The sequence below is a fragment of the Schistocerca gregaria genome, chromosome 2, assembly GCF_023897955.1.
Source record: "Schistocerca gregaria isolate iqSchGreg1 chromosome 2, iqSchGreg1.2, whole genome shotgun sequence".
Classification (NCBI taxonomy): Eukaryota; Metazoa; Arthropoda; class Insecta; order Orthoptera; family Acrididae; genus Schistocerca; species Schistocerca gregaria.
Window position 1 is genome coordinate 395,491,646 of NC_064921.1, and position 27,755 is coordinate 395,519,400.

The 27,755-nt window shown below is 38.3% G+C and overlaps 1 protein-coding gene across 4 annotated transcripts in view; it reads left to right on the plus strand.

The window, feature by feature from the left end:
* Nucleotides 1-27,755, plus strand: part of LOC126322200 (sodium/hydrogen exchanger 9B2-like) — a 100,613-nt gene that overhangs the window by 35,921 nt on the left and 36,937 nt on the right. For all 4 annotated transcript variants that reach the window (XM_049994267.1, XM_049994269.1, XM_049994265.1 and 1 more), the window contains 3 exons: nucleotides 12,933-13,014; nucleotides 17,242-17,577; nucleotides 17,670-17,852. In XM_049994267.1, coding sequence (XP_049850224.1) covers nucleotides 17,426-17,577; nucleotides 17,670-17,852 — 335 coding nt within the window. In that variant the 5' untranslated portion in view covers nucleotides 12,933-13,014; nucleotides 17,242-17,425. The remainder of the gene's footprint in view (nucleotides 1-12,932; nucleotides 13,015-17,241; nucleotides 17,578-17,669; nucleotides 17,853-27,755) is intronic.

Sequence of the window (27,755 nt, forward strand, 5' to 3'; positions counted from 1 at the left end):
GAAGGCTGTTGTAATACGATGCAATGAGTTAAAGGAAAATTACGTTCAAAACATTTAGCAAAGATTTGTGATCGTGTCTCATATTGCAATAATAATTTATATAGGAAGATCGGTAGGGCAAGGCGTAGTAAAGTGGCCAGGACGAGAAAAGTGGCCATTGCGTATTTTTTTTTGCCCTGAACGGCGCTGCTTCCTACCGAGAAGTGATCACACTAGTTCCGATGTAAATCGCCATAGTTGTCGGTGAGATTGACAGAGGAAGCTTGTTCCGTTACGTTATAGTAAACATTTTTTTTTGTTTTTGAGTTATTTAATGTAACTTAAGTCATTTGTATAATTCTTGTTACCTCACTTGCCTGAAGAGTAATAATTTTTTAGAATATCAGTGTTTTGCCTACAACTATAGTTCTTCTTATTTATTTTAGTTTGTTAGTTTATTATGTGGATCACTAATACCGACATGGAGTTCGGTTGGGAAAATTGGCCGCTCTACTTGTCCGGCAGAGTGGCCAAGGTATCACTCCAATGAGAGTTAGTAATTTCCAAAAAACACACATAATACAGCAGATGTAATTGACTTCTAAACCCTTCTGTGTCCAAAGCTGTCATCCCCATTCCATGGCTTGTGAATATTTTAAATTAAATAACTTATATTATTTAAAACCATCTCTGTCCTGTTATATTTGTCCTAACACACAAATCTTTAATTGAAAATGCTCTGCTATCACTGCCTGGTGTTCTTTCAGATAGCAAGACAATAAGACACCTAGAAAATGTGTCTTGGGGCAACAGCCTTGCCGCAGTGGCTACACCGGTTCCTATGAGATCACCGAAGTTAAGTGCTGTCGGGTGTGGTCGGCACTTGGATGGGTGACCATCCAGGCCGTCATGCGTTGTTGCCGTTTTTTGGGGTGCACTCAGTCTCGTGCCAGTTGAGGAGCTACTCGACCGAATAGTAGCGGCTTCAGTCAAGAATACTATCATAATGGCCGGGAGAGTGGTGTGCTGACCCCACGCCCCTCCTATTCGCATCCTCCACTGAGGATGACACGGCGGCCGGATGGTCCTGGTAGGCCACTTGTGGCCTGGAGACGGAGTGAGAAAATGTGGCTGGGAATGAGAAAAATAAACATTGAATCCTGTTGTGATGGCATTAGCAATAGTTACCACTTCAGTATGGAAAATTGGTCACTATGTAAGCCTTCAGAAAGTTGCATATGGTTCTAGTACATTATTTTCTTCTTGTATTGTTTTCTTTTTCACTTAAAAATATTTGGGGTTATACGTTATAATATGTAGATTCAAAATGTGTCCGTTGAAAGCTTGTATCAGTAACCATATTTTGGTGAAAATTCAATTTCTATTTCAGCAGCCTCTTCCTCCCCCTCCCCCCACCCGCTCCTTACCCCTCTTTTCCTCTTTTCTAAGCGGCCCGAGATGTCACCCTACAATATCAGTATTGGTTCTTATGCAGAAAAGATTGATGACCACCAGTCTACAGGACCGGTTTAAGGCACAGGCAACACAAGCTACAACTTGGGGTGTTGAGCTGAGAGGGGCACCGTGACCATGGACGCGACAACTGTAATATTTGTATACATGACATATTACAGTTCTTAACGGCCACTTAGGGCGGCAAGCTGAGAGGGGCACCAGGGGTGCAACAACTGTGAAATTTGTATACAGGGCATGTCACAACTAGCAAAGGCCTATAGGGGGTGCCAAGCTGAAAGGGGCACTCGTGTAAGATTTGTATGCAGTGTATTTCACAGTTAGTAGTGAAAACTGATATGGATGAGAGTGAACAAGGCGAAAAAGGGGGAAGGGAGAGGGCACAAAATGATGATCTTGAACTGGCCCTGTACATCTAAGCGGAATCCTCATACAAATAAATGTGTGTTCTGCTATCAGTCATCGGCAGCATGACTGAAGCATTTAGAGAGAGACCTGTGGAAGTAGGCCTTCCTTATGTGTTTTGCTGTTATACTAGCAGGAGCCTGCTATTGCAGGTACAGACACTGCAGCTGGCCCTGGAGATTTTGCAGGTGCCTAGTCCAGCAGTACCCTTCCTTGAAAGGACTGACTCTCTTCACGACGACCTAAGCTATGACAATGGTACCGAGCACTGCACAACACCCAAAACTAACAACCATCTTGCCCTTGCATGATCTGTCGCAGATAGCAAGAAACTGCTACTGTTCTTACTACCTGACCAGACTGTTGCAGAGATTTTTTTCCCTTGGCACTTGCTGTGGCACTTTTTTCTCTCTGCTCTTGAAGCACAGCTTTGGCAGGTCTGGCAGGGGTGTGCCAGACCACTGCAGAACAGCTCTGCACCAAGGCAGCTCATTCGACATTTTGTCGTAACATGGAAGAAGAAAATTGAAACTAGCCAACATATAGGTCAAAACTGCAGTTTTTGCACATCCATGGTTTTGGCATAAGAGAGACCATATCATTTAAAAGTACTACAAGTATCCATTCTGTAAATATGGAAACATCATTGCAATTGCTGCTCTGCTAACTTACATTCTCCATAGATGAGTAGAATTTCTACTTTCTCTTCCTTGGTGTGCATTGTACTCACACAAATTTTCAACTGAAGACAGTTGACTGAATGTGTTGTGTGCATTACCACTGTTTTCCATTTATTTATTGTAAGCTCCAGTAAGTGGACAAGTTATGTTAGCCCGGGTACATGCAATGTACAGGAGTCTCAAAGTCAGCTGCTTAACAAAATCAGGTTTATGTGAATGGCACACTGGGATACATTTTTGGACAGATCTTCAGGAGAGGAAGTAGATGACTGAATAAAAACTATTATTTGCTGTTAAAAAAAGACTGCTATTTATATCTTTGTAATGAATGAAGTTGCAAGAAAGGCAATCATTATAGTTAATGTACTCCAGGTAGCTAAACATCATTTGCTTGATACATTTTTTATTATGCTTCTGGACAAAAAGTTCTTTCGGGTGGTTATGATAAATAAGACACCCTGCATATACCACAAGCATGTATTTATATCAAAACAGAACAAAAATTTAAATATATAGATTGGGCAAAGTAAAATTGTCACAGAAAATATTTGTAATAAGGTTGACATGTGGCTGGCCATAGTCACCTTTGACATTGTTGCAGTGCTGTGGATTGCAGACTTTGCTGGAAGTTTCACAAAAATGCTTCTAGCCTTAAAACTCTTGTGCAAACAGATGTGCACACTTGCATTGTTTTTTTGCAAACACTATTTTGAGTTGCATGCTGCTGGTCACTTAACACATCTGTTTCTCTCATTCATTGTCAGATGTAATCACACAGTAGAGTAATAGATACTGAGCACAGAGGTGTTATACATATGCAGATGACTCACAGCAACAGATTCGTGCATTGAAATCACAGTTTCCAGCATTTTCTGTAACGGGCAGATCTGTTCATTAACAAGGGTCAGTTCCACGTCATTCTTGTAAATATTTTCTTAGTTGGTTTTGATTTCCTCACCCTGTACAATATCATAAAAATACTTCAGCAGCAGGAACTTTCTCACGTTTAAAACAGTACTTCATATTTTTCTGTCCTTGTGTCCCAGCTTACCATTTGGTAAGATGTAGCCATCCTACTGGTTTCCCAATATTCCTTTGTGCTATTTGTTGGACAGCCAGAAATTTATAAAACACTTTCTTTCTCAAATTATCTTGTTAATCTCTGCTTTAAAGGGCTGAGATAGCTTACTGAAAATAATTCAGTGGCATGTACAGGATATTTATCCATTAGTTGTATAGCTTTGCTTTCTGTGCAGTGGTCATTCCTTTTCCTTTTCCTTGTATTGTACACATGCACATCACAATTTAATTGCTCACTGCAGTTTTCTTCACAAACAAAATTGTGTAATGTATGTATAATATAATAAATTCTTTAAATGTGTTCCTGTAGAATTGTCTTGAGGAGATTTCAGCAATGTATCTGATGGCATTTGTAGAATTAGGAGTCTCTTTGCATGAAAGTTTGTAGTACAATTTCATACCAGAGTACACTAAGATATGTGGAAAAAAGATCAACCCACAGTAGTACAATTTATGTAAAACACCTTCATTTGTTTTGGTGGCTATTTTCATTATTAGATATCCATAAGCTTTTTTTCAAGTACATTTTTTTCAGTGTTTGGTTCCCATGTCATATATTGGTTTATCACAACAGGTAGTGTCTGTGCAGGCAATGTTATTGGAGTATTTTTGACATTCACATCTGTAATATTGCTTTAGATGTTTTCCTCTCCCATACTTTTTTCTGTGCAGTCTGCATTTTAGAAACTTATGTCATGCATTATTACTACAACAAACTTTATTTTAAATTTACTTTCCATTTACAGTTATTTTCTGTTTTATGCAAGATTTTATCATTGTTTCATATTTGTGTGGCCGTTTATGCATGAAACCCTTTCCATGACTGCCCAACACAATGCATAATTCATCAATCATGCTCTTTGTCTGCTTCTCACCCGCCTGTTTACTTTCATTTTGTTTGCCAAAAATTATTTACAGCCAATGCTTATACTCTACAGGTCTATTCAAGTTTGTTTCATTTCTATCTTCTTGTCCCCAGACGTCAACAGTTCTAATCTATTCAATGTAAAGAGTTTATCTAAGATCCTTCCTTCTTGAATGAATTTCTGGGCTAACAAAGACACAGTCTTTTTCTACTGCTCTGTTACTTTTCATTTTTGTTTTCAGCCTGTCAGTTAATTTAGTGTGGTCACATCTTATCTGATTATTTCTAGGTCCTTTTCAGGTGAACCCATTACACAGTCCTTGGTAGGAGCCTCATGTTTTGATGAAATTGGTTTACAGCACCATTACTTTTGACACAAGTTTTTGACTCGCACTGCACTCAGTGAACTCCAAACTTACTGTACAGTAGTTATTGGTGGCTCAGTGGTGAAATGCCACATTAAAAAACCAATGGTCTCAGATTTGATTGGTCAGTCTAGGATTTTTATCTGCCACGTATCACATCTTTCACGTCCGGCAATGTTTGTTGATGTGAAAAATGCCAAGTTACACCTTTGTTTGGAATCTAAGTTAAACTTTAGGTCCCTCTAGAACTGGTTGGCTAAGTCAGTTCAGAAAGGCAACCAAATGTCACCTCCAACAGGACCATGCCTATTAAATCATTGTGGTATTCAAAACAGTCTTCAGATTGATGACTGCTTTACTTATTTGTATGCAGAAGAAAAATACAAAACTGTACACTTGCACAGATACATTGCACTATCTGTCTACCAGATGAACCAAAAGTAAGATCAGATACATTACATATAGAAATAAACAAGTCACAGAATAACATAAGATTCACAGTGCAAAAGGGAAAAAAATAAAAATAACAAAAGGGAACTGGTAATTATTCTTTCAATGTTCACACAAAACCTACAGCTTTGACATCATACTGTTATGGCACCCCCTATCCCTACACTTCACCTCGGAGTTAGCTCAATATCAATGAACTCTTTTTGGTGTTGAGAGACCAATGTGAAAGACAAGAGCATCAAACACCTTTAAACTGTCCAATTCAGTCATTGTTAAAATCAGAAGCAACACAGTCTTAATTCTTGATGGTAGGTTTGTCTTGCACCAAGTATTGTGAAATACTAATGAAATGTTTTCCTCCATCTTTGAAAAGTACAAACTACAGGTATGTCAAAAACCACTTTGGGTCCAGTTGCACCATAGTGTTTGATGGATGCCCTGAGGAGGGAGCTGAGAAGAGGATAAAATCTGCTGAATGTGCCTAAAGAGCCTGCATTATGTCACCCACTTTTGTTTTATTTGATGGGACAATGTCACAAAGTATGCCAAAAGAAAATTTCTTAGCAAACAAATTCAATAAGGAATGTCTTATCTCAATGTTGACAGTAGATTTATGTGGTGAAGGGTATCAAGTCAAGCAGGGCATTGAGGTGGCAGACACCTTGACTGTTGGCACATCCATAGAAAAGTCAAGACAGTGAGGCAGTGTCTTCATCGTTGGGGAAGATATTGATTTTTTTGGTGCTGCTGAATGATCACATAGCTAATAGCAGTGAGCACGAAGAACCTGTCACCAATATCTTCCTTATTAAACCTGGAAAAATGGAACCAAGACACATACATATCACCCCCAACAATTCTAAACACTCTGGAGAAGCCAAAAATAATGTCATTCCATCATGCCTTCAGTGATTGCATTTTTTCAACGGAGCAAAATCAAATTTATAAACACATTTCAAAAGAATGCAAACATCCAACACTTCACTTCAGACTTCATGGTTCCCAGTGCCACTCCTGAGAAGGTCACTATCATAAGAGTGAGGTTCATTGTGCACATGTACAAGGCTGGCAGCTCCAGGTATTTTGAGGAAATTTGTCTGCAACTCTTCCAGAGAGCTTTATCAGAAAATAATGACTATAATTTGGTTTCTCCAATGAAATTTTCACTTTGCAGTACAGTGTGTGCAGATATGAAACTTTCTGGCAGATTAAAACTGTGTGCTGGCCTGAGGCTCAAACTTGAGACCTCTGTCTTTTGTGGGCAAGTGCTGTACCAACTGAGCCTCCCAAGCACAACACATTAACTATGCTCACAGCATTACTTTCACCTGTACCTCGTCTCCTACCTCCCAAACTTTGCAGAAGTTCTCCAGCAAAACTTGTTGTCCTGGCACTCCTGGAAGAAAGGATATTGTGGGGACATAGTTTAACCACAACCCTTGGGGGATGTTCCAAGAAAGAATTTTTCACTCTGAAGAGGTATATGTACTGATATGAGACTTCCTGGTAGATTAAAACTGAGTGCCAGAGCGAGACTCGAAATCGAGTCCTTTACCCTTCACGGGCAAGTGCTTTACCAACTGAGCCACCCAAGTACAACTCGTGACCCATCCTCACAGCCTTACTTCCACCTGTACCTCGTCCCCTATCTTCCAAACTTTACAGAAGTTCTTCCGCAAAACTTGTGGGTTAGCTCACCTGGAACAAAGGATATTGTGGCTGTAGCTAAGGCTAAACCACGTCTCTAAAATATCCTTTCTTTCAGGAGTGCTAGTTCTACAAGTTTCATAGGAGAACTTCAGTGATGTTTGTAAGGTTGAGATACCGGCAGAAGTAAAGCTGCAAGGATGAGTCAGAGTCACACCACAAAAGTCAAAGGTCTTGAGTTGAAGTTTTGGTGTGGCATCTGCCAGGAAGCTACATTCAGTTTGGCTTGTTTGCCTCCCTCCAAAGCCATGCTCATCAGTGCTCTCTCAGGATATACCTGCAGATTCAGATTTGGAGCAACAATTAGTGGGATCTGTTGAAATGGGGATGGAAGACCCCAAAAAGCTGTCTGAGCCCCCTTGCAATGACCCACCCACTACTGTGCTTGGAACTGCTGAACACGATACCCTGTATGTGCAAGAAAGGGTGCCAAGCAGCATGGTTTGGTATGCAGGCAAGTGTCTAAAAAGTGCTTGGCTGTATGCAACAATTGTAAGGAGCTCTCATGCCTCAATTATCTAACACAAGAGGACATCTTCCTTGATTCAACACAAATCAATGATGAGATTGACGTCATCGAGGAGGAAAGCAGTTTAGATCCTGTGCCAGAAGGAGGCGAGTTGGAGGATGACATTTCCTCCCTGGAACCATCTTCCCTGAAATGCAGAAAATATAAAAAAATAAACTGCAAATTAATGTAAATACAGAACTGCTTAAAGAATGTAAGAAAGTATCTCTCATCAGTTTTTTTATTGTAGCTGAAGTATTTTTCTGTTAATAAAACTTTCATTTTTTTTTAAACCTATTTATCATCATCGTGGACTGGAATGGTAATTGGTGTTAATACATAGAGTTTATAGCCATGAAGAATGGTACCTACTGTAATTGCAATTAAATGTGAATGTTTGGATGAATGTGGATGATTTGGAGTTCAAATTAAACATGACTTCACAAAAAGTCTAAGCAGGATTTTAGCACAATGTATACTTTCACGTTTTTATTTGTATCTTTGCAAATGAGTGAGTGAATTTTAAAATTTAGTATCTCATTTTACACAAAATTTGATGCTCTACAATTTTCATGCTTCACACTTTTCACTTGGAGTAGCCATTTTTGAGTTGCAACCATTGGAACATGAACATAACTCACTTTTCCATCAAGTTGGTAAACATTGCTGATCCTTAACGACCGATTCTGGCTAAACGGCTGAAATGATTTTTAACTTCTAAGAAGGTATTTCTGTGCAAAATTGATTCCCTTTCAATTTGGGGCTACAAAAATTTTCAGTAGGATATATTGTTTTCTAGTAAACAAATGGGAACACAAGGAAGATGCATACTGGTCATTTGTGCTATAATTGAAAATGAAGCTGGAGCAGTAACTTTGACAGCTTTATGTATGCAAATTCTACAATGATTGTGTTGCCTTGGTTCGAAACTTCCCATTTCCTCAAATGTTATAAGAAGACAAGAAAATGTCCATCTGGAATGTGGAGACTTACTACTGTTCATATCTTCATAATGAACAAAGTTACAAGAAAGGCAATTGTGCTGGTTAATGTCCCACCGGTAGTTAAACCACATTTGTTTGATACACTTTTTAGTTTGCTTTTGACAAAAAGTTATTTGACTGGTCACCATAAATGGAACACCTTATGACCTAACATCCAAGAGAGAGAAATTCCAGGAAGGGTGCATATACCAACTTAAATGCCAAACTTGTAATCCACAGATGGACAAAGATCCGCTCTAGGTTTTCTCATGCTTTATGGTCTGCAGCTGTATGTATCTATGTTGCTCCTACACATTTTGTATTGTCATTTACCCACCTTTTATTAGTTCATAATCTTGGGCTTTCCTTATCGATTAGAATCCATCGAATAACTTCCTTAGTCCACCCTTACCCACTCCCCCGGTTTTGTGTTTTGCTCACCATCACTTACTTTCACAACAGTCAGAATTACAGCGTCTTATTCTGTCTGTTCCCTGATCCATTCGACAAGAGCATTTGACAAGTGATAGAAGCTTTTTGCTTTACATGTGGCCCGACTCTAGCACGTAATGGTCAGTGTCATGTCAACTTATGGCTTGGTTCCAATGAACATATGTAATTTTGGCCTTCATTTCCAAATTTTGTGGCCTTTTTACAAAAGTATAAGCTGTTTGATGATAAGTGTTTGATGATGTGACTTTAGACACAAAACAAGTTATGACAACATAAATAACTCAGTTGTACTTGTAGAAGATTTTTCTGGGGAAATGAGTGAAAGATGAATTGTCTATGATGAACCTAGAGAGTTGCTGGAAAATAAGGGACCCAGTAAGAAGCTGATGAAAGATATTTGTAATTACTAAATTGTTATGGTATCTAAGGCCTAGAATATTAATTATTCAGTAACCCAAAATATATGCTCATTAGACATTCAGAAAAGCATTTTCATTATCAGGAAGCACTATTATGTGATAAGTTTAATATCTCATCATTCCATATTGTTATTGAAAAAAAGTTTAAGGAACTAATGTTAATGGTTGTTCAACAGCCTATTTCATGGAAAGAAAATTATGGTGGAGAAGCTGTTCTGAATATAGGTTGTGAATTGAATGAAAAATTGTTGAGATATCCATGACTTTTCAAAGGCTTTTTTTTAAAGTTTTAATAAGGAATCTTATCAAACCCACAAACTAGACTCTAAACCCCCATCTGTAAGTGAGGTACAGACAATATTAAATCATATGGAAAATTTTAAGGCATCAGTGGAAAACCAGAAACAGCCGAATTAGGGAAGTATGCTATCAAAAATGCAATTGTCTTACTCCAGAAACTTTTTGAGGAGATATGGAAGAAAGGAATCATTCCAGAGGAATGGAAAATGGCCCTGATACAACCTCTTCACAAGAAAGGTCCTAAATCTGATCCCAATAACTATAGAGGGATTTCCCTGGTGGAAGGTACTGTCCAGAGCTTTACTAAAAAGAGGAGAATCCCAGTTGGGTTGCCAGGTTAGGGAGTATCAAGCTGGGCTTAGTAAAGGAAGAGCCTGTCCTGAACAGATCTTAAACCAAAGAAACATTTTAGCATATCAGAAGCAGAAGACAAAACAGTATATAGTGACTTTTGTAGGCTTCCAAAAAGCTTACAATTCCTTAGACAGAGTGTCGTTGTTCAATATTTTCGAGTAGTTTAGCTTGGATGGGAAAATTCTAAACATCATAAAGGAGACGCTCATGAATACGTCCTCTAAATTTAGGTTCATGGGTGAACTGTTGGAACCTTTTGAGATCAGTGCAGGTGTCCGACAAGGGGATGGTCTTTCACCCCTGCTGTTTAACTGTGCACTCAAAAAGGTTGTGAGGGAATGGAATGCAAGAACGAGAGGGGGAATAAGACTTGGAACAAAAAAACAAAGGAATCACAGTTACGTGTTTGGCATTTGCTGACAACTTGGCGCTGTTTTTCAGAAATGTGGGAGGAGGCTAAAGAACAAATCGTTGAGTTACAAGAGCAAGCAAGGAAGATAGGACTTAAGATTTCTTATGAAAAAATGAAGATTATGTTGAATATACTAGATACTCCTAACAGAATTAAAGTAGGAGCTCAAAAAACAGAGGTGGTTAGGAGTTTCAAGTACCTAGGGGAATGGATTGAATGGAACAACCTTGAAGGGAAAGCAATGGAAGCATGAAGGAGCAAAATGGAACTAGCTTTCCAGAAAACCAAAAACACATACAGTAAGAAAGCCCTCTCTTGGAACAGCAAAATAAGGAAGCACTCTATGCAGCAGAGACACTAGTCATGGGGAGGAAAGGGCAAATGGAGAAATTGGAAATCAAGGAGAGGAAAATTTTGAGGATGGTCATGGGTCCCAAATTCCAAAGTAACAAACAAGTTTTCTATAGAAACGAAGCCCTCTATGCAAAGTTGGAGAGACTCTCTGGAACCATGAAGAAAAGGTGGATTGATTTCTATGGACACATACTCCGGATGAATCCTGACAGACTAAGTAAACAAATCTTTGACTTCTTTTACACACACAAAAAAAAAACCCTAAACCCAGTTGGTTCAAGGAAGTGGAAAATGATTTGAGAGAACTCCACATTACCGAAGTCATGGTAAAGAATGGTACAGCAAAGGCCGTGACCAAAGACAAAACTAAGAGATTCCAAGTTAAGATCAACACCAGGAAACCGATTCAGATAATAGAGGAGGAAAGAAAGAATAGAATGAAGAACTATTGGGAGGAAAGGAGAGGACAAGCATTTAAGAAGTGATTGATCAAAGATGGGTGATTCAAAGCGGGGGGTGGGGGGGGGGGGGGGGGGAGAAAACTTATGCCTTGCTGCCTCATAATGGCTATAAAAACCAAGTGGAATAATAAAAACAAGAAAATTATAATGAGTGAGCAACAAGATGATGTAAAATTTGAGAAATGAATCTCCTGTCAAATAACAATATTATGAAAAGGATAGTTGCTACTCACCATACAGAGATGCTGATTCGTACATAGGCACAACAAACATACTGTCTCAAAATGAATTTTTGTCCAAAAAGGCCTTTGTCGAAACACACACACACACACACACACACACACACACACACACACACACACAATGTGACTTGGCAATATATTCCTCTATGCGCAAGATAATAAGTGCCAGTAAAAAAATAAAAGGAAGTGGATGTTGTGTGTCTTGCGTGATTTAACATAAGAGTTTCACTTAGCAGACCACTGTACATTATGAAACAATTTAAGAATCTTTCAATTAGTGGTAAGACATGCATTTAGTTTCAGTCTAATCTGAGCAGCTGGAAGTCGATGGTTGTTTAACACTGTCACGTAATAAGATTTCGTACTAGAATATACTATAATGACTTGCACTTCAACATTATCAGATAAATTTAAGATATTTTTATATGCAGATGATATAAGATTGTTACGTATTTACAACAGGAACTGGATAGTATAGCAAATCATTTTCTTGAGAGAATCTATTCTCCCATTCTTGGTTCATGGCTAACATGAAGGCTCTTAATTTCAATAAATAACAATTTGTATTTTACAGCAAGGACTTATTTAAAAGAAACAGCAGTATTTTTTCTAGTGAACTCAAAAATGTCCATAATCTCCATGTTATGCACACATTCTTAGTTACTGTTCAAAAAAGAATGCTGCACTTTGCAACAAACAACTTTTTTTGAGTTCACTGGAAAAAATACTGCTGTTTCTTTTCACTATAATGTACTATAGTTCCTCAAACGAAAAAGCTGCCCAGTATTTGTCCGTCTGCAAGTAGGCTAGTAGGAGTGACTGATAAAACTACCATCCAAAATCATTGACATCCATCTGTTGTAGAATCTTAGAACATATTCTGAGCTTAACTATAAGTGGTTCCCTCTCATTCTGGGACTGAGTGACCTGCTCTGCTTTTCTAACATTTTCCAAGTTTCCTTCTGTCCTCCCTCAGGAAGAAACTAATAGTTCCAAAAGCTATGATAATGTCACAAACATTTATATGCATCTATCAGCAGTACTAATATTTTGCCTCATGAGCCTAAGTACTAACCAGAAATTCTGTGTTAGATATGTACCAAAATTTAGTGATCAGCGTAGTTTGAAAGATGTGCATGAGAGAAACAGACACACAAAAATCTAACTGCAGAGTGAAAGAGCACATTATTATTACAGTTTTAATAGAAACATTTGTGAGACAAGTTTTCCATTTACATTGTTTTGTAAGTATATGTTGATTTTTAAGAACTTCTGTCAGCTTACATGAAATTTGTGTAACATAGATTGAATACGTCAAATGGAACCTAATTGTTCTGTGAGGGCTCAGCTGAATTTACTGCTTATAATTCCTAACAACAAGCTTCTTATGCACATATAAAATAAATGCAAAAATGTTCATCAGTGAAATTTTATTGTTGCAGGAATTAATGAGCCTTATGCTGAAGGCCCTAGTGATAAAACTGACAGAGAAAGAGGAGCTGTTACTTCTGATAAACAAACAAGGTAATGTCAGAATGTGTTATATGTTCAAACTCTTTTGTTAATGGGTGGTGGTGGCGGTGGCGGTGATAATAACAGCAAGTGGATTTATATTTTCATGTACTTATGTATCTGATAATTATAGTTTACTTTAGTGTTGACTCAAGTTTGATCTCCAATGTTTGAAATCTTCTTAATGGTTTTAACTGAAAAGTGCACCACATTGTAGCTTGTTGTAGCACCTAAGTTTTGCCTTGAATTTTCCAATCCCAAAGAAAGCAGGTGTTGACGGATGTGAGAATTTTCGAACTATCAGTTTAATAAGCCTTGGCTGCAAAAAAACTAACACAAATTCTTTACAGATGAATGGAAAAAACTGGTAGAAGCCGACCTCAGGAAAGATCAGTTTGGAATCCGTAGAAATGTTGGAACACGTGAGGCAATACTGACCCTACGACTTATCTTAGAAAATAGATTGAGGAGAGGCAAACCTATGTTTCTAGCATTTGTAGACTTAGAGAAAGCTTTTGACAGTGTTGACTGGAATACTCTCTTTTAAATGCTGAAGGTGTCAGGGATCATATACAGGGAGAGAAAGGCTATTTACAATTTGTACAGAAACCAGTTGGCAGTTATAAGAGTCAAGGGGCATGAAAGGGAAGGAGTGGTTGGGAAGGGAGTGAGACAGGACTCGTAGCCTCTCCCCGATGTTATTCAATCTGTATATTGAGCACGCAGTAAATGAAACAAAAGAAAAATTCGGAGTAGGAATTAAAATCCATGGAGAAGAAAAGCAAAACGAGGATAATGGAATGTAGTCGGATTAAGTCGGGTGATGCTGAGGGAATTAGATTGGGAAATGAGAAACTTAAAGTAGTAAAGGAGTTTCGCTATTTGGGGAGCAAAATAACTGATGATGGTCAAGGTAGAGAGGATATAAAATGTAGACTGGCAATGGCAAGGAAAGTGTTTCTGAAGAAGAAAAATTTGTTAACATTGAGTATAGAGTGAAGTGTTAGGAAGACATTTCTGAAAGTATTTCTATGGAGTGTAGCCATGTGTGGAAGTGAAACGAGGACGATAAATAGTTTAGACAAGAAGAGAATAGAAGCTTTCAGAATGTGGTGTTACAGAAGAATGCTGAAAATTAGATGGGTAGATCACATAACTAATGAGGAGGTATTGAATAGAATTGGAGAGAAGAGAAATTTGTGGCACAACTTGACTAGAAGAAGGAATCGGTTGATAGGGCATATTCTGAGGCATCAAGGGATCACCAATTTAGTATTGGAGGGCAGCATGGAGGGTAAAAATCATAGAGGGAGACCAAGAGATGAATACACTAAACACATTCAGAAGGATGTAGGTTGCAGTAAGTATTGGGAGATGAAGAAGCTTGCTCCGGATAGAGTAGTATGGAGAGCTGCATCAATCCAGTCTGTGGACTGAAGACAACAACAACAACAACAACAACAACAACAACATAAGAACACACCTTTACTAACGGTTTTGGCCTCAAAATTGTTTGCATTAGTAAAAATGTGTGTGTGTGTGTGTGTGTGTGTGTGTGTGTGTGTGTGTGTGTGTGTGTGTGTTTGCCAGAGAGAGAGAGAGAGAGAGAGAGAGAGAGAGAGGGAGAGAGGGGGAGAGGAGGGGTGGGTTGGGCGGGGGGGGGGGGGGGGGGGATTGGGAGACCGGCTCAGGGATTGATCTGCCCCATCATCAACTGTCCTTTCAGTCTTTCACTGCTCCCTGTTCCTTCCCTTTCTACCCTTTTGAAGCTACCACTTTATCCTGCAACAAAATATTAAAAAAAATGATTTTAACTTTTTGTGACTGTAAAAATTAAATGGTCGCTTACTTTGGTAATATTACCAGCAGAGGTATAAAACTCAAGTTATTAATACAAATAAACATTGCCTTTTATGTAGTTTGCTTGAACGGGGAACATAGGGGTGGGTCGGTGTTGAGATGTTATATGGACAGTGTCCTTCTCTACACACAGCCACTCTTCTTTATGTGTACATGTTAAGGTCTCAAAGAATGATGATAGACTTATACAGGCTGATATGTATGTAGATGCACTGTGAGATTGACTGTGGTAGCAGTTTGAATAGCCTGGTATAATAAAGCTTTATGTAGTTGTTCTCTAATTGTTGAGTTTGCCATTTGCACGACAGCTGTCTGGTCCCTGGCAGTACAGCGTAGTTAGGTGTTGGTGTGACATTCATAGCTATTCCTCAAATTGGTTGGTGTAATTATGGATTAGCTTTTTTTCTAATGTCATAAAAATGTTTCTTTTTTAACCCCAGGAATATCAACAAGCCCACCTTTTGTAAATATTGTTCTCTAGTCTAGCACTTTATATTTTAAAATTAAAAAAAAGTACTTTTAATCAATTCCTCTGTCAGGTTCTATAATTGATTTAAATCTTTTCAGTTGAACTTCATCAAGAAACTTAAATGAAATTATGGTAGTCATAATGTTGTTGTCCCCCCCTTCTGTACTCTGAAGTAGTAGAAGATGTGACTTTTCACAACGAATTTTAAGTTAAGTATTTTCAAGTTCTGGACCCAACTTACACATCAGTGTCTTCTTGTAAAGTATGTTTTTAATGAAATTAAAAACCAATAAATTAACAAAATTTGTATTACAAAAATTTTTTTTATTGTGGCATAAAGTACATCCCCCACACCCAACTGCCCATGCTACTGATATTACACTTTATGAAAAATGTGTTGACATTGATAGGGTTGATTCACTTTCGTGAATGTACATAGATTTAGTGAAACACTTGAGTTATCTCCATGGAGCCTCAATTTAAGAATTGTTTCTGTAGATAAAGGCACCCAGGATGATACCATGTATCTTGACTTACAGAAGCCGTTCGATGTAATTCTGCACTGTCGTTTATTGAACAAAATATGAACTTAGTGAGTATTGGATCAGATTTGTGATGGAATGTAGTACTTCTTAGCAGACAGAACTCAACACATTATTGTTAACTGGAAGAAACTGACAGATGTAAAGGTAATTTTGGGAGTAGGCAACCTAAGATGAGTATTGTGGGGCTATCACTGAGTGCAATATATGTAAATGATCTAGCAGATAATGACAGAAGCTCCATGAGGCTTTTGGCAAATCTCAACATGGCATCTGCATTTCCTACAATGAGTTTTATGGGGTCATTCCACTTTAGGTCAATTTTATGGTCGATATTGTTCCCAGTTTTTCACCAATAGTGTATTCAAATGATAATAGATATCTTCGCCTATTTATATGCAATATGTGACATTTATTTATACTTCATTTCCAGTCCTTACACCAATCATCAATCTTCAGCAGCTCTTTCTACATTTTGCTGCAGTTTTGTAGCATCGTAACTTTCCTGTAGACAACAGCATCATCATCATCATCATCATCATAGAATATATGCCTTATCTAATTCATGCATTAATCCTTTCCATCACTATTTCAGTAACTGTTGACAGTTACTTGTGAACATACTCACATTTCTGCTGATCCTTCACACAGACATTTGTGAACCAATGAATATGTCAGCATTTCATCTCCATAAACTTCAAAGACCAAGCAGTGAATCTCCACCCCTGTCATTATTTGGCCGTTTAGACAATTTATAATGTCCTCCTGAGATCCTCCATTCCATCTGTTCACTTGCCTTACCCTCAGTCCCAATGCTGGCTCTTCTCCCCATCTCATTGCTACCCCACACTGTCCCTATTTTTTCATTAACCTGTCACCCACTCTATCACCTATTCTCCACATTATCCTCACTGTCTCTACTTTTCTGCAAACCCTGTTTCATTCACTCTCTCTCACCTACTATCTGTTCAGCTTTCCTTTGCTCCCTGGTCATATTTGTTTGCAATGCCAGCTTGCAAGTCTCACAAGGTACCCCATTCCTGTGACCATTTCTGAAGTTTTTTCAGTAACTTCTATCTCTTTTCCTTTTACTTAACTGAAACAAATCCTTTTAATTACATTGTAATGTGAATTAACAGCCCACTTATTTCGTAATGTTCTCAGTGTACATTTTTTCTTATGAGAAGTCCCCTCCCAACTGTCTATAATTTTAAATAAATAGTTTAATTGTGAATATTCTTAATACTGTGCTGCAACTTCATAAATAGTTGACACTTCTAAAATATTGCTCTACAGTATAATTAGGAAAATGAATTTGAGTCATAAATTTAATTCACATATCATTTAATTTATTCTGCTTTGTTGCAGGGGATGTTGTAGAAGATATTTGGAATGGCTGACAGAGTCATTACATCCAGTCAACATATGCCCTGAACTAATATGGCCACTTAAAAAACTAACAGCTTTAATTCTTTTACTGCTGTTTTGGGGGGCAACATATACTCTAATTAGAAATGAGATAGCACCAGGAGGAAATATTTTCACCTTACTGATGCTTTTCTTATTAGCTTACATTGTGGGGCAACTTGTGTCATTGATACGGTTGCCTCCTCTACTAGGAATGCTACTGACAGGCATAGCAATTCGCAATCTTCATCTCTTCAATTTGTCAGGGGTATATATGGAAGTTGTTTCTTCACTGAGGTATGATTGCAAATGCTGTTCATCATATTATATTGCCTTACTTTACAAGGAAGTGCTACTAGATACACTTTGTCACAATATTTTTGTTGCAGGAAAATTGCTATGACTGTCATTCTCATCAAAGCTGGTCTTGGTTTGGATGCTCAAGCCTTGAAACGTCTTAGTTTAGTTGTTATAAGGCTAGCATTTATACCATGTCTGTTTGAAGCATCCACTGTTGGTCTGGTTTCTCACTACCTGCTTGACTTTCCATGGCTTTGGGGTTTTCTACTGGGGTATGATATAAAATTTTATATATTTATAAGTATTATGTATTAATATTATGAAACTAGAAAGTATTGAGTGGGTTACAAACAATGGAATAAGTAATGAGGGCTGTATAGTTGAGACGCTCAGTAAGAGGTTGGTGGTTACTCAAAAAATAAACCTCTTTAGTACAACACAGAAAAGAAGTTGTTCCTTAGAGCTGCCAATATGTCACAGTAATGTTGCTTTGTGTGTCTGTGTGCTTTGAAGAATAAATTAGTTTCATAAGTTGAGGTACCACATTTCACCTTACAGTTCATGAGATTGCTTAGTTGTAGATGGTTGCCTTTACTCATTCCATTGTTTATGCAGTATTATACATTTGATATAAAGTCTGACATTTTATGTAGTAAACTGCAACAAAGTAAATATAAGATGTTATATTCATCAGATGCAAACAGAAGTTCATATAATCAGTAGCTGTTAGGGAAAAGATATCTTCATCTAACAAAGAGATGAAGGAATTGACGATTAATGAAATTAATCAGGTTCTGAGAAGATAATAAACTGGGTGGATAAAAAATCTACTCGCCAAGCAGCAGCAGTGCTAAACACATACTGTGTAAGAGTTAAGGAAATGTGAAGCTTTTGGAGCCAGTGGCACGTTCTTCTGGCCGAAGGGTCGAAGGGGAAGGAAGAGAAATGAAGGAAAAGGATTGGGAAATGTTTAGGAAATGGGGAGAGTTACGGAAAAGTCACTCAGAACCCCGGTCAGGAGTGACTTACCAGATGGGTTGAGAAGGAAAGGTGCTTTCTGCCAGAAGAAGGAGCCACTGGCTATGAAAGCTTGCACATTTCATTAACTTTTATATGTGTTTTTTCCTGCCACCATTTGGTGAGGAAATTTATCTGTCCAATCATATTATTATAATATTAATATAATACAGGGTGTATCAAAAAGAATCATTCAGTTGTTCTGAAACTAATAAACAGATACTGTGAATTTTGTTTTTGATTAACGGGAAACTCAAAAATATTTTTTTTTCATACCTTTTCATAGGTGTTCAAAATGACCGCCCTTGAGATGCACAGCATATGTTAATGTGGTATTCAAATTATTCCCACGCTGCAGCGAGCATATCTTGAGAACCAGCTTCCACAGCTGCCGTTATGCAGTGTCTCAGTTTATTCATTGTTGTTGGTAACAGAGGCACATAAACAGAGTCTCTGATCAGTGCCCACAAGAAATAACCATATACAGTCAGGTCTGGTGACCGTGTAGGCCAGTAATGTAGGGTTTAATCATTTGTCCAGTGTGACTGATCCATTGTTCAGTAATCCTTTATAGATCTAAAAATTCCCACACTTCCAAATGCCAGTGGGATGGTGCCCCATCCAGCTGGTAAATAAGGTTATTCGAATCAGTCTCCAACAGTGGGAAAAGAAAGTTCTCAAGCATATCGAGACATGTACTTTCTGTAAAAGTGTTCTCAGCAAAGTAAAATGGACCATACACTTTTTTGCATGAAATTGCAAAAACCCACAATAAATTTTGTAAAGTCCCTCTCATGTTATACAACTTCATGTGGTTGTTCCATATCCCAGTATTTTCACATTGTGATGATTCACGAAGAAAACTTTTATCCTCCACTCCACACATCGTTGTTTGTCACCTTCACAAAGAGCTTGCAGCAGCTGAATTATGTATGGTTTCACATGTAGAAGTCAACACAACACACGCCAGATGGACATCAGGGGCATGTTGTGCTGTTGAGCTGCACGGTGAACTGATTTCTGTGGACTCCTTGTGAAACTGTGGCAGATGTGTTTGACATCTGTGTCAGGCACTCGAGGATGGACCGGCAATTTGCCTGTACATAAAAAAACCTGTTTCTTGGAATTGTTCATGCTATTGTCAAATGCTCTGTGCTGTAGGAGGATCCACACCATACCTGATATGAAGGTCACGCTTAACAGTTATTACTGATCTGCACTGCAGAAAACGTAGACCACAAAACACTTTCTGTTTCCCGACACCATTTCTACTAAAACTGAAGTGGGCACTCACTGCTGCTACCTAGTGGGAGCCATGTGAAACTTGAGAGTTTGCTCTTACCAACAGTATGTTGTTCATGCACATATCTCAAATAACGTAATAGTTATGATTTTTTAAAATTGGATGATTATTTTTGATACACCCTGTATAATAACAATATAAGTTGACTACCAGCTCAGAAAGAGCACATAAAATTTTTCTTAAAAACAAATGATTGGTGTTTCTTAACTGCCAACAAGTCCATATGAACAGAACTGAGAACATCACACCCCACCATTGGTAAGATATAAAACCCAATATCTTGAGAATGAAATGAGATATCCTTCTACTCTCAATTTTAAATAAAACTTTGATAACTTGTCCATGTTTCATTCACTGCAATGTATGAGCAAAAACCAACCATATGCAAAGCTTACACAATGTGTTTTTACCTCTGGAAACTCTTTAAAATTTCGTGCCATGTTTTATTTAATTTGATGCAGTGCAGTAAGTACGACACATATCAAAGAAATTAGTTCTTTATCGAGAAAAGATATCGGACTGTAGGAGTGCAAAAATCAAATTTTTTTCACTTTGTAGATTTTGAAAAATCGGATGATAAGGATTTCTTATTGGTCAGAAAGCCTTCTCTCAGCACAGGCAACGTTGTACATAATTTGATGAAGCACAGTAAGTATGATGGGTAATGAAAAGGAATTCACTTCTTCATTGCGTTAAGAATCAGACTGGAAGAGGTGCAAAAATCAGTTTTTCTCACCAACAGTTTCCGAAAAATTGGATGATGTGTATTTCATATTAGCTGGAATGCTGTCTCTCAGCACATGCATCAGCAGTGCGGCCATAACAAAAGCAGCCCCAGCACGGAATGCATCAATTGTAGCAGTGAAATGGTTAAGGAAAGGTGCAATTTCTTCTAGCTTTCCAAGCCAGTGACTCCTAACGGCAGAAGTATTGAAAGGGAATAAAAAGGGATGAAGGAAAACGACTGGTGAGGCTTAAAAAATGGGGAGAGTTAATGGAAAAGTCACCCAGAACCTTAGATGAAGGGAGAGTTACAGCACAGTACAGAAGACTTTTTCTGTGAGAAGGAGGAGTCACTGGCTCCAAAATCTCACACTTTTTCTTAACCTATATGTGTGTTTTGCCCTGCTGCTGCTTGTTGAGTAGATTTTTTGATCTATCCAATTATACTGTATTATCGGTTCCTAATTAGTCAGTTAGGCTTAATTTCACACAAAAGCACATAAAATTTACCAAACAAACAGTTGATTTATGATTATTGTGGGTGTGGAACATGTCAGAAAGTATAACATAATACTCACTTCTATGGTAATTTGTCATGAGATTGTCAAGATATGTAAATACATTACAGTAAACTGGAATTGCTAATATTTACAGAATTAATACTCTGTCAGAATGAATCATAGTTATGCACTTTTAATAAATTTGTCATACACAAAATACCTAATTTTGACTATTGTCACCAAGTGCTGTCAAAACTGAAATGTAACAGAGAAGTTTACTTAAGCTGGCCTAACAGCTCCTGTTAAGATATACATCTACAGAGTGGATGGAGTTGCCTACCAAAAAGTTCTTCAAACTCTGTTTAAACTGTACTTTGACTGAAACCAAGTTTTCAATGGTTTGGAAAGTGGCTGATGCAGCATACAAATGTTCTTATTCTTTTTATACTTCTGTTGTAAAGATACATTTACACAGCAACTGCCTAAATATAATGGCAGCATGAATTTGTGCATATCATTTTATGTTATGTACCTAATATACATTTCTGTGAAAGCGTTCTTTTACAAATGCTGGGTTTTAATGATTGTTAAGTGCACAGCTGAATTACAGATAAGATGGGATGCATAAAACTGTTTTTATAATGTACTTGTCGAGGTTTTTAGAATGATTTGAAAATCCTTTAAAATTGTTTTGCAAATTTATAGAATTGTAATAACTTCTTTTTTTAATATAATTTCCAGATGTTTACTGAAAGATTGTTATCCATTTCCACTGATAATTTGAGACTCTTTTGCAAGGAAAAAATTATAACAGTATAAAGTTGCAAAACCCATGCCCAACTAGAAATACTAGCCTGGGCACACATTGAAGACATCAGTAAAGTAGCTCCATCGGCCTTGAGCAGAGCTGTGGCTGCTGGTGGTTTGTGGGCTGAGCTATACAGACTCTTGCAAACTTGCCTTTCATGTGCACTAAATTAGGCATAAATAATTTAGCTGTCTGTGAGTTATTATTTACTCTTGAGGCAAAAAGTACAGCAGTTTCATTTGTAATAATAATAATAATAATAATAATAATAATAGAAGACTTAAAGCACAGTGTGTTATGTGGCAATCAGCAACTTGCTACTTCTGCCCAATCATCTTGAATATACCAAAACACACACACACACACACACACACACTTAATCAAATATTCGGGAAATAAAGCATTTTCATATATTTTTTACAAAATATTCTGTGATGTTCTCAGTTATTTTAACTGCCTACCACTTTGTTTACTTGTTGTAGTGTCATTGACATTCTTAGTCAGATTATTTATCATTACCTTGCATGATTGGAAACTGATGTTTAGTAATAGGTCCCACACAGTTGTCTGGCATTTACAAGTATCACTTAAATGACCCTCAACACGATCATAGCTCTCCAGCTTTAGACTACACACTTTGTGCAAAACAGGAAGCTCATGTAAATCACTAATGAAAATACACGAACACACATCCAATATATGTTTCAACATGAATCAAGAAAGAGTAATCACCATAACAGCATTCTCAGTGGGAACTGTCAACCTTTCATTGTCATATTCTGTCATGAAGTCATCTGGGATGGATAATCCAACTTTCTTATGAGATTGCACCCAAGAAAGATGCAAGGCTCACAGTTTTTTAGAAAAAGTTCCTTCTTTACAGCATAATCAGATATGTACTTCAGTACTGATACTTCTGATATTTCAAAAGTCTCCATTAACACCTCAGAATATTTGTTAACATTTACACACGTATATCTGCCAGGACATGGAAACAGAGTCCTCAGGGATACATTTTTATTCAAAGAATTAATTAGCACCATATCTTTCAATCTTCATTTTTTTCTCACTGTCATGTTTTGGACATAGCTTACACAGTAATTTGCCCTGCTGAATTGACAGTAACAGCTAAATCTACCTTCCAGCTTGTCATTCTGAATCTCACTAAGCAATGTGCAATCTGTTTTGGAATATTTAAATACATATTGAATCAAGACTAAAAATGCTTCAGGAGTATTTGAAAAGTCTGAGGGCTTAAAGATTGGGAGCTAGGAACACTCTGCCTCCAGCTTTTCAAACATCTACATCTAAATCTACATTTATACTCCGCAAGCCACCCAGTGGTGTGTGGCGAAGGGCACTTTACATGCCACTGTCATTACCTCCCTTTTCTGTTCCAGTTGTGTATTGGTCGCGGGAAGAACGACTGTCTGAAAGCCTCCATGCGCGCTCTAATCTATCTGATTTTCCATTCGTGATCTCCTCGGGAGGTATAAGTAGGGGGAAGCAATATATTCGATACCTCATCCAGAAACTCACCCTCTCGAAACCTGGCGAGCAAGCTACACCGCGGTGCAGAGCGCCTCCCTTGCAGAGTCTGCCAGTTGAGTTTGCTAAACATCTCCGTAACACTATCACGGTTACCAAATAACCCTGTGACGAAACGCGCCGCTCTTCTTTGGATCTTCTCTATCTCCTCCGTCAACCCGATCTGGTATGGATCCCACACTGATGAGCAATACTCAAGTATAGGTCGAACGAGTGTTTTGTAAGCCACCTCCTTTGTTGATGGACTACATTTTCTGAGGACTCTCCCAATGAATCTCAACCTGGTACCTGCCTTACTAACAATTAATTTTATATGATCATTCCACTTCAAATGATTCTACACGCATACTCTCAGATATTTTACAGAAGTAACTGCTACCAGTGTTTGTTCCACTATCATATAACCATACAATAAATGATCCTTCTTTCTATGTATTCGCAATACATTACATTTGTCTATGTTAAGGGTCAGTTGCCACTCCCTGCACCAAGTGCCTATCCGCTGCAGATCTTCCTGCATTTCTCTACAATTTTCTAATGCTGCAACTTCTCTGTATACTACAGCATCATCCACTAAAAGCCGCATGGAACTTCCGACACTATCTACTAGGTCATTTATATATATTGTGAAAAGCAATGGTCCCATAACACTCCCCTGTGGCACGCCCAGAGGTTACTTTATCGTCTGTAGATGTCTCTCCATTGATAACCACATTCTGTGTTCTGTTTGCTAAAAACTCTTCAATCCAGCCACACAACTGGTCTGATATTCCGTAGGCTCTTACTTCGTTTATCAGGTGACAGTGCGGAACTGTATCGAATGCCTTCCGGAAGTCAAGGAAAATAGCATCTACCTGGGAGCCTGTATCTAATATTTTCTGGGTCTACATCTACATCTACATCTACATCCGTACTCCGCAAGCCACCTGACGGTGTGTGGCGGAGGGTACCCCGAGTACCTCTATCGGTTCTCCCCCCTATTCCATTCTCGTACTGTACGTGGAAAGAAGGATTGTCGGTATGCTTCTGTGTGGGCTCTAATCTCTCTGATTTTATCCTCATGGTCTCTTCGCGAGATATACGTAGGAGGGAGCAATATACTGCTTGACTCTTCGGTGAAGGTATGTTCTCGAAACTTCAACAAAAGCCCGTACCGAGCTACTGAGCGTCTCTCCTGCAGAGTCTTCCACTGGAGTTTATCTATCATCTCCGTAACGCTTTCGCAATTACTAAATGATCCTGTAACGAAGCGCGCTGCTCTCCGTTGGATCTTCTCTATCTCTTCTATCAACCCTACCTGGTGCGGATCCCACACTGCTGAGCAGTATTCAAGCATTGGGCGAACAAGCGTACTGTAACCTACTTCCTTTGTTGTCGGATTGCATTTCCTTAGGATTCTTCCAATGAATCTCAGTCTGGCATCTGCTTTACCGACGATCAACTTTATATGATCATTCCATTTTAAATCACTCCTAATGCGTACTCCCAGATAATTTATGGAATTAACTGCTTCCAGTTGCTGACCTGCTATTTTGTAGCTAAATGATAAGGGACCTATCTTTCTATGTATTCGCATCACATTACACTTCGCTACATTGAGATTCAATTGCCATTCCGTGCACCATGCGTCAATTCGCTGCAGATCCTCCTGCATTTCAGTACAATTTTCCATTGTTGCAACCTCTCGATACACCACAGCATCATCTGCAAAAAGCCTCAGTGAACTTCCGATGTCATCCACCAGGTCATTTATGTATATTGTGAATAGCAACGGTCCTATGACACTCCCCTGCGGCACACCTGAAATCACTCTTACTTCGGAAGACTTCTCTCCATTGAGAATGACGTGCTGCGTTCTGTTATCTAGGAACTCCTCAATCCAATCACACAATTGATCTGATAGTCCGTATGCTCTTACTTTGTTCATTAAACGACTATGGGGAACTGTGTCAAACGCCTTGCGGAAGTCAAGAAACACGGCATCTACCTGTGAACCCGTGTCTAAGGCCCTCTGAGTCTCGTGGACGAATAGCGCGAGCTGGGTTTCACACGATCGTCTTTTTCGAAACCCATGCTGATTCCTACAGAGTAGATTTCTAGTCTCCAGAAAAGACATTATACTCGAACATAATACGTGTTCCAAAATTCTACAACTGATCGACGTTAGAGATATAGGTCTATAGTTCTGCACATCTGTTCGACGTCCCTTCTTGAGAACGGGGATGACCTGTGCCCTTTTCCAATCCTTTGGAACGCTTTGCTCTTCTAGAGACCTACGGTACACCGCTGCAAGAAGGGGGGCAAGTTCCTTCGCGTACTCTGTGTAAAATCGAACTGGTATCCCATCAGGACCAGCGGCCTTTCCTCTTTTGAGCGATTTTAATTGTTTCTCTATCCCTCTGTCGTCTACTTCGATATCTACCATTTTGTCAACTGTGCGACAATCTAGAGAAGGAAGCACAGTGCAGTCTTCCTCTGTGAAACAGCTTTGGAAGAAGACATTTAGTAATTCGGCCTTTAGTCTGTCATCCTCTGTTTCAGTACCATTTTGGTCACAGAGTGTCTGGACATTTTGTTTTGATCCACCTACCGCTTTGACATAGGACCAAAATTTCTTAGGATTTTCTGCCAAGTCAGTACATAGAATGTTACTTTCGAATTCATTGAAAGCCTCTCGCATAGCCCTCCTCACACTACATTTCGCTTCGCGTAATTTTTGTTTGTCTGCAAGGCTTTGGCTATGTTTATGTTTGCTGTGAAGTTCCCTTTGCTTCCGCAACAGTTTTCTAACTCGGTTGTTGTACCACGGTGGCTCTTTTCCATCTCTTACGATCTTGCTTGGCACATACTCATCTAACGCATATTGTACCATGGTTTTGAACTTTGTCCACTGATCCTCAACACTATCTGCACTTGAGACAAAACTTTTGTGTTGAGCCGTCAGGTACTCTGTAATCTGCTTTTTGTCACTTTTGCTAAACAGAAATATCTTCCTACCTTTTTTAATATTTCTATTTACGGCTGAAATCATCGACGCAGTAACCGCTTTATGATCGCTGATTCCCTGTTCTGCATTAACTGATTCAAATAGTTCGGGTCTGTTTGTCACCAGAAGGTCTAATATATTATCGCCACGAGTCGGTTTTCTGTTTAACTGCTCAAGGTAGTTTTCAGATAAAGCACTTAAGTCTCATGAACAAATAAAGCAAATTGGGTCTCACACGATCACTGTTTCCGGAATCCATGTTGATTCCTACAGAGTAAATTCTGGGTTTCCAAAAATGACATGATACTCAAGCAAAAAACATGTTCTAAAATTCTACAACAGATCGACGTCAGAGATATAGGTCTATAGTTTTGCGCATCTGCTCGACGACCCTTCTTGAAAACTGGGACTACCTTTGCTCTTTTCCAATCATTTGGAACCTTCCATTCCTCTAGAGATTTGTGGTACACAGCTGTTAGAAGGGGGCAAGACTTTTTAAAAAAATCTAATTGTAAGGAACTATTTACCCTAATAAGTTGCTTATACTGACTTTCACCTTCATATTAACCTTTAACATTCACTATGTGCATCTAATCACAAATGATTTGTATGAGTGATGCTGTATGTTCGGACCCTGGAAAGTCTGTGTCCCTAGAAGGTAAGACCATTAAAGCAGCTACTGAACTTTCATCAAAAACTTTCAGCACTAAATTAACATTTGTTGTGCATCAGCTTCAAACACTCAGAAGTTGCAGTAAAATCAACATTGTCAAAATCAGAAAACTTCAACACTCTCTCAGGTTTAGCAATCCAGTTGTTACGGATACATTTTAGTATATGTATATGTAAATTAGGAATAACTTTCTACTACTGTCAACAGGAAGTGCAATACAAGGCTGTAGTAGATCATTAGGAGTAAGTAGCTCATAAGATTTTCTATTTACTGCATTATTGTCTGATACTGAAGCTAACACAGTAAATCTAATTTTCTCTACTTCATTAATACATGTAATAGCATACTTTTTAGGTGTGGAGCAGTTACATTGCTAATAGGTATAATAGTCACATCATTTTTAAATTTTGATTGCATGAAAACCTGAGCTGTTGTAGCTAAATCATTATTATTGGTTTTACTGGCACTATGCAGGGTGATTTTTTTCCATTGTGTTCAAACTCCAGGAACTGATAGATGAGAGGATTCTGAACAAAAAAGGTCTACTGAATTTATGTCTGGAAATGCATGGTTTCCATTATAGATACCATTTAATCAGTCATACTTTGTTACAGAAA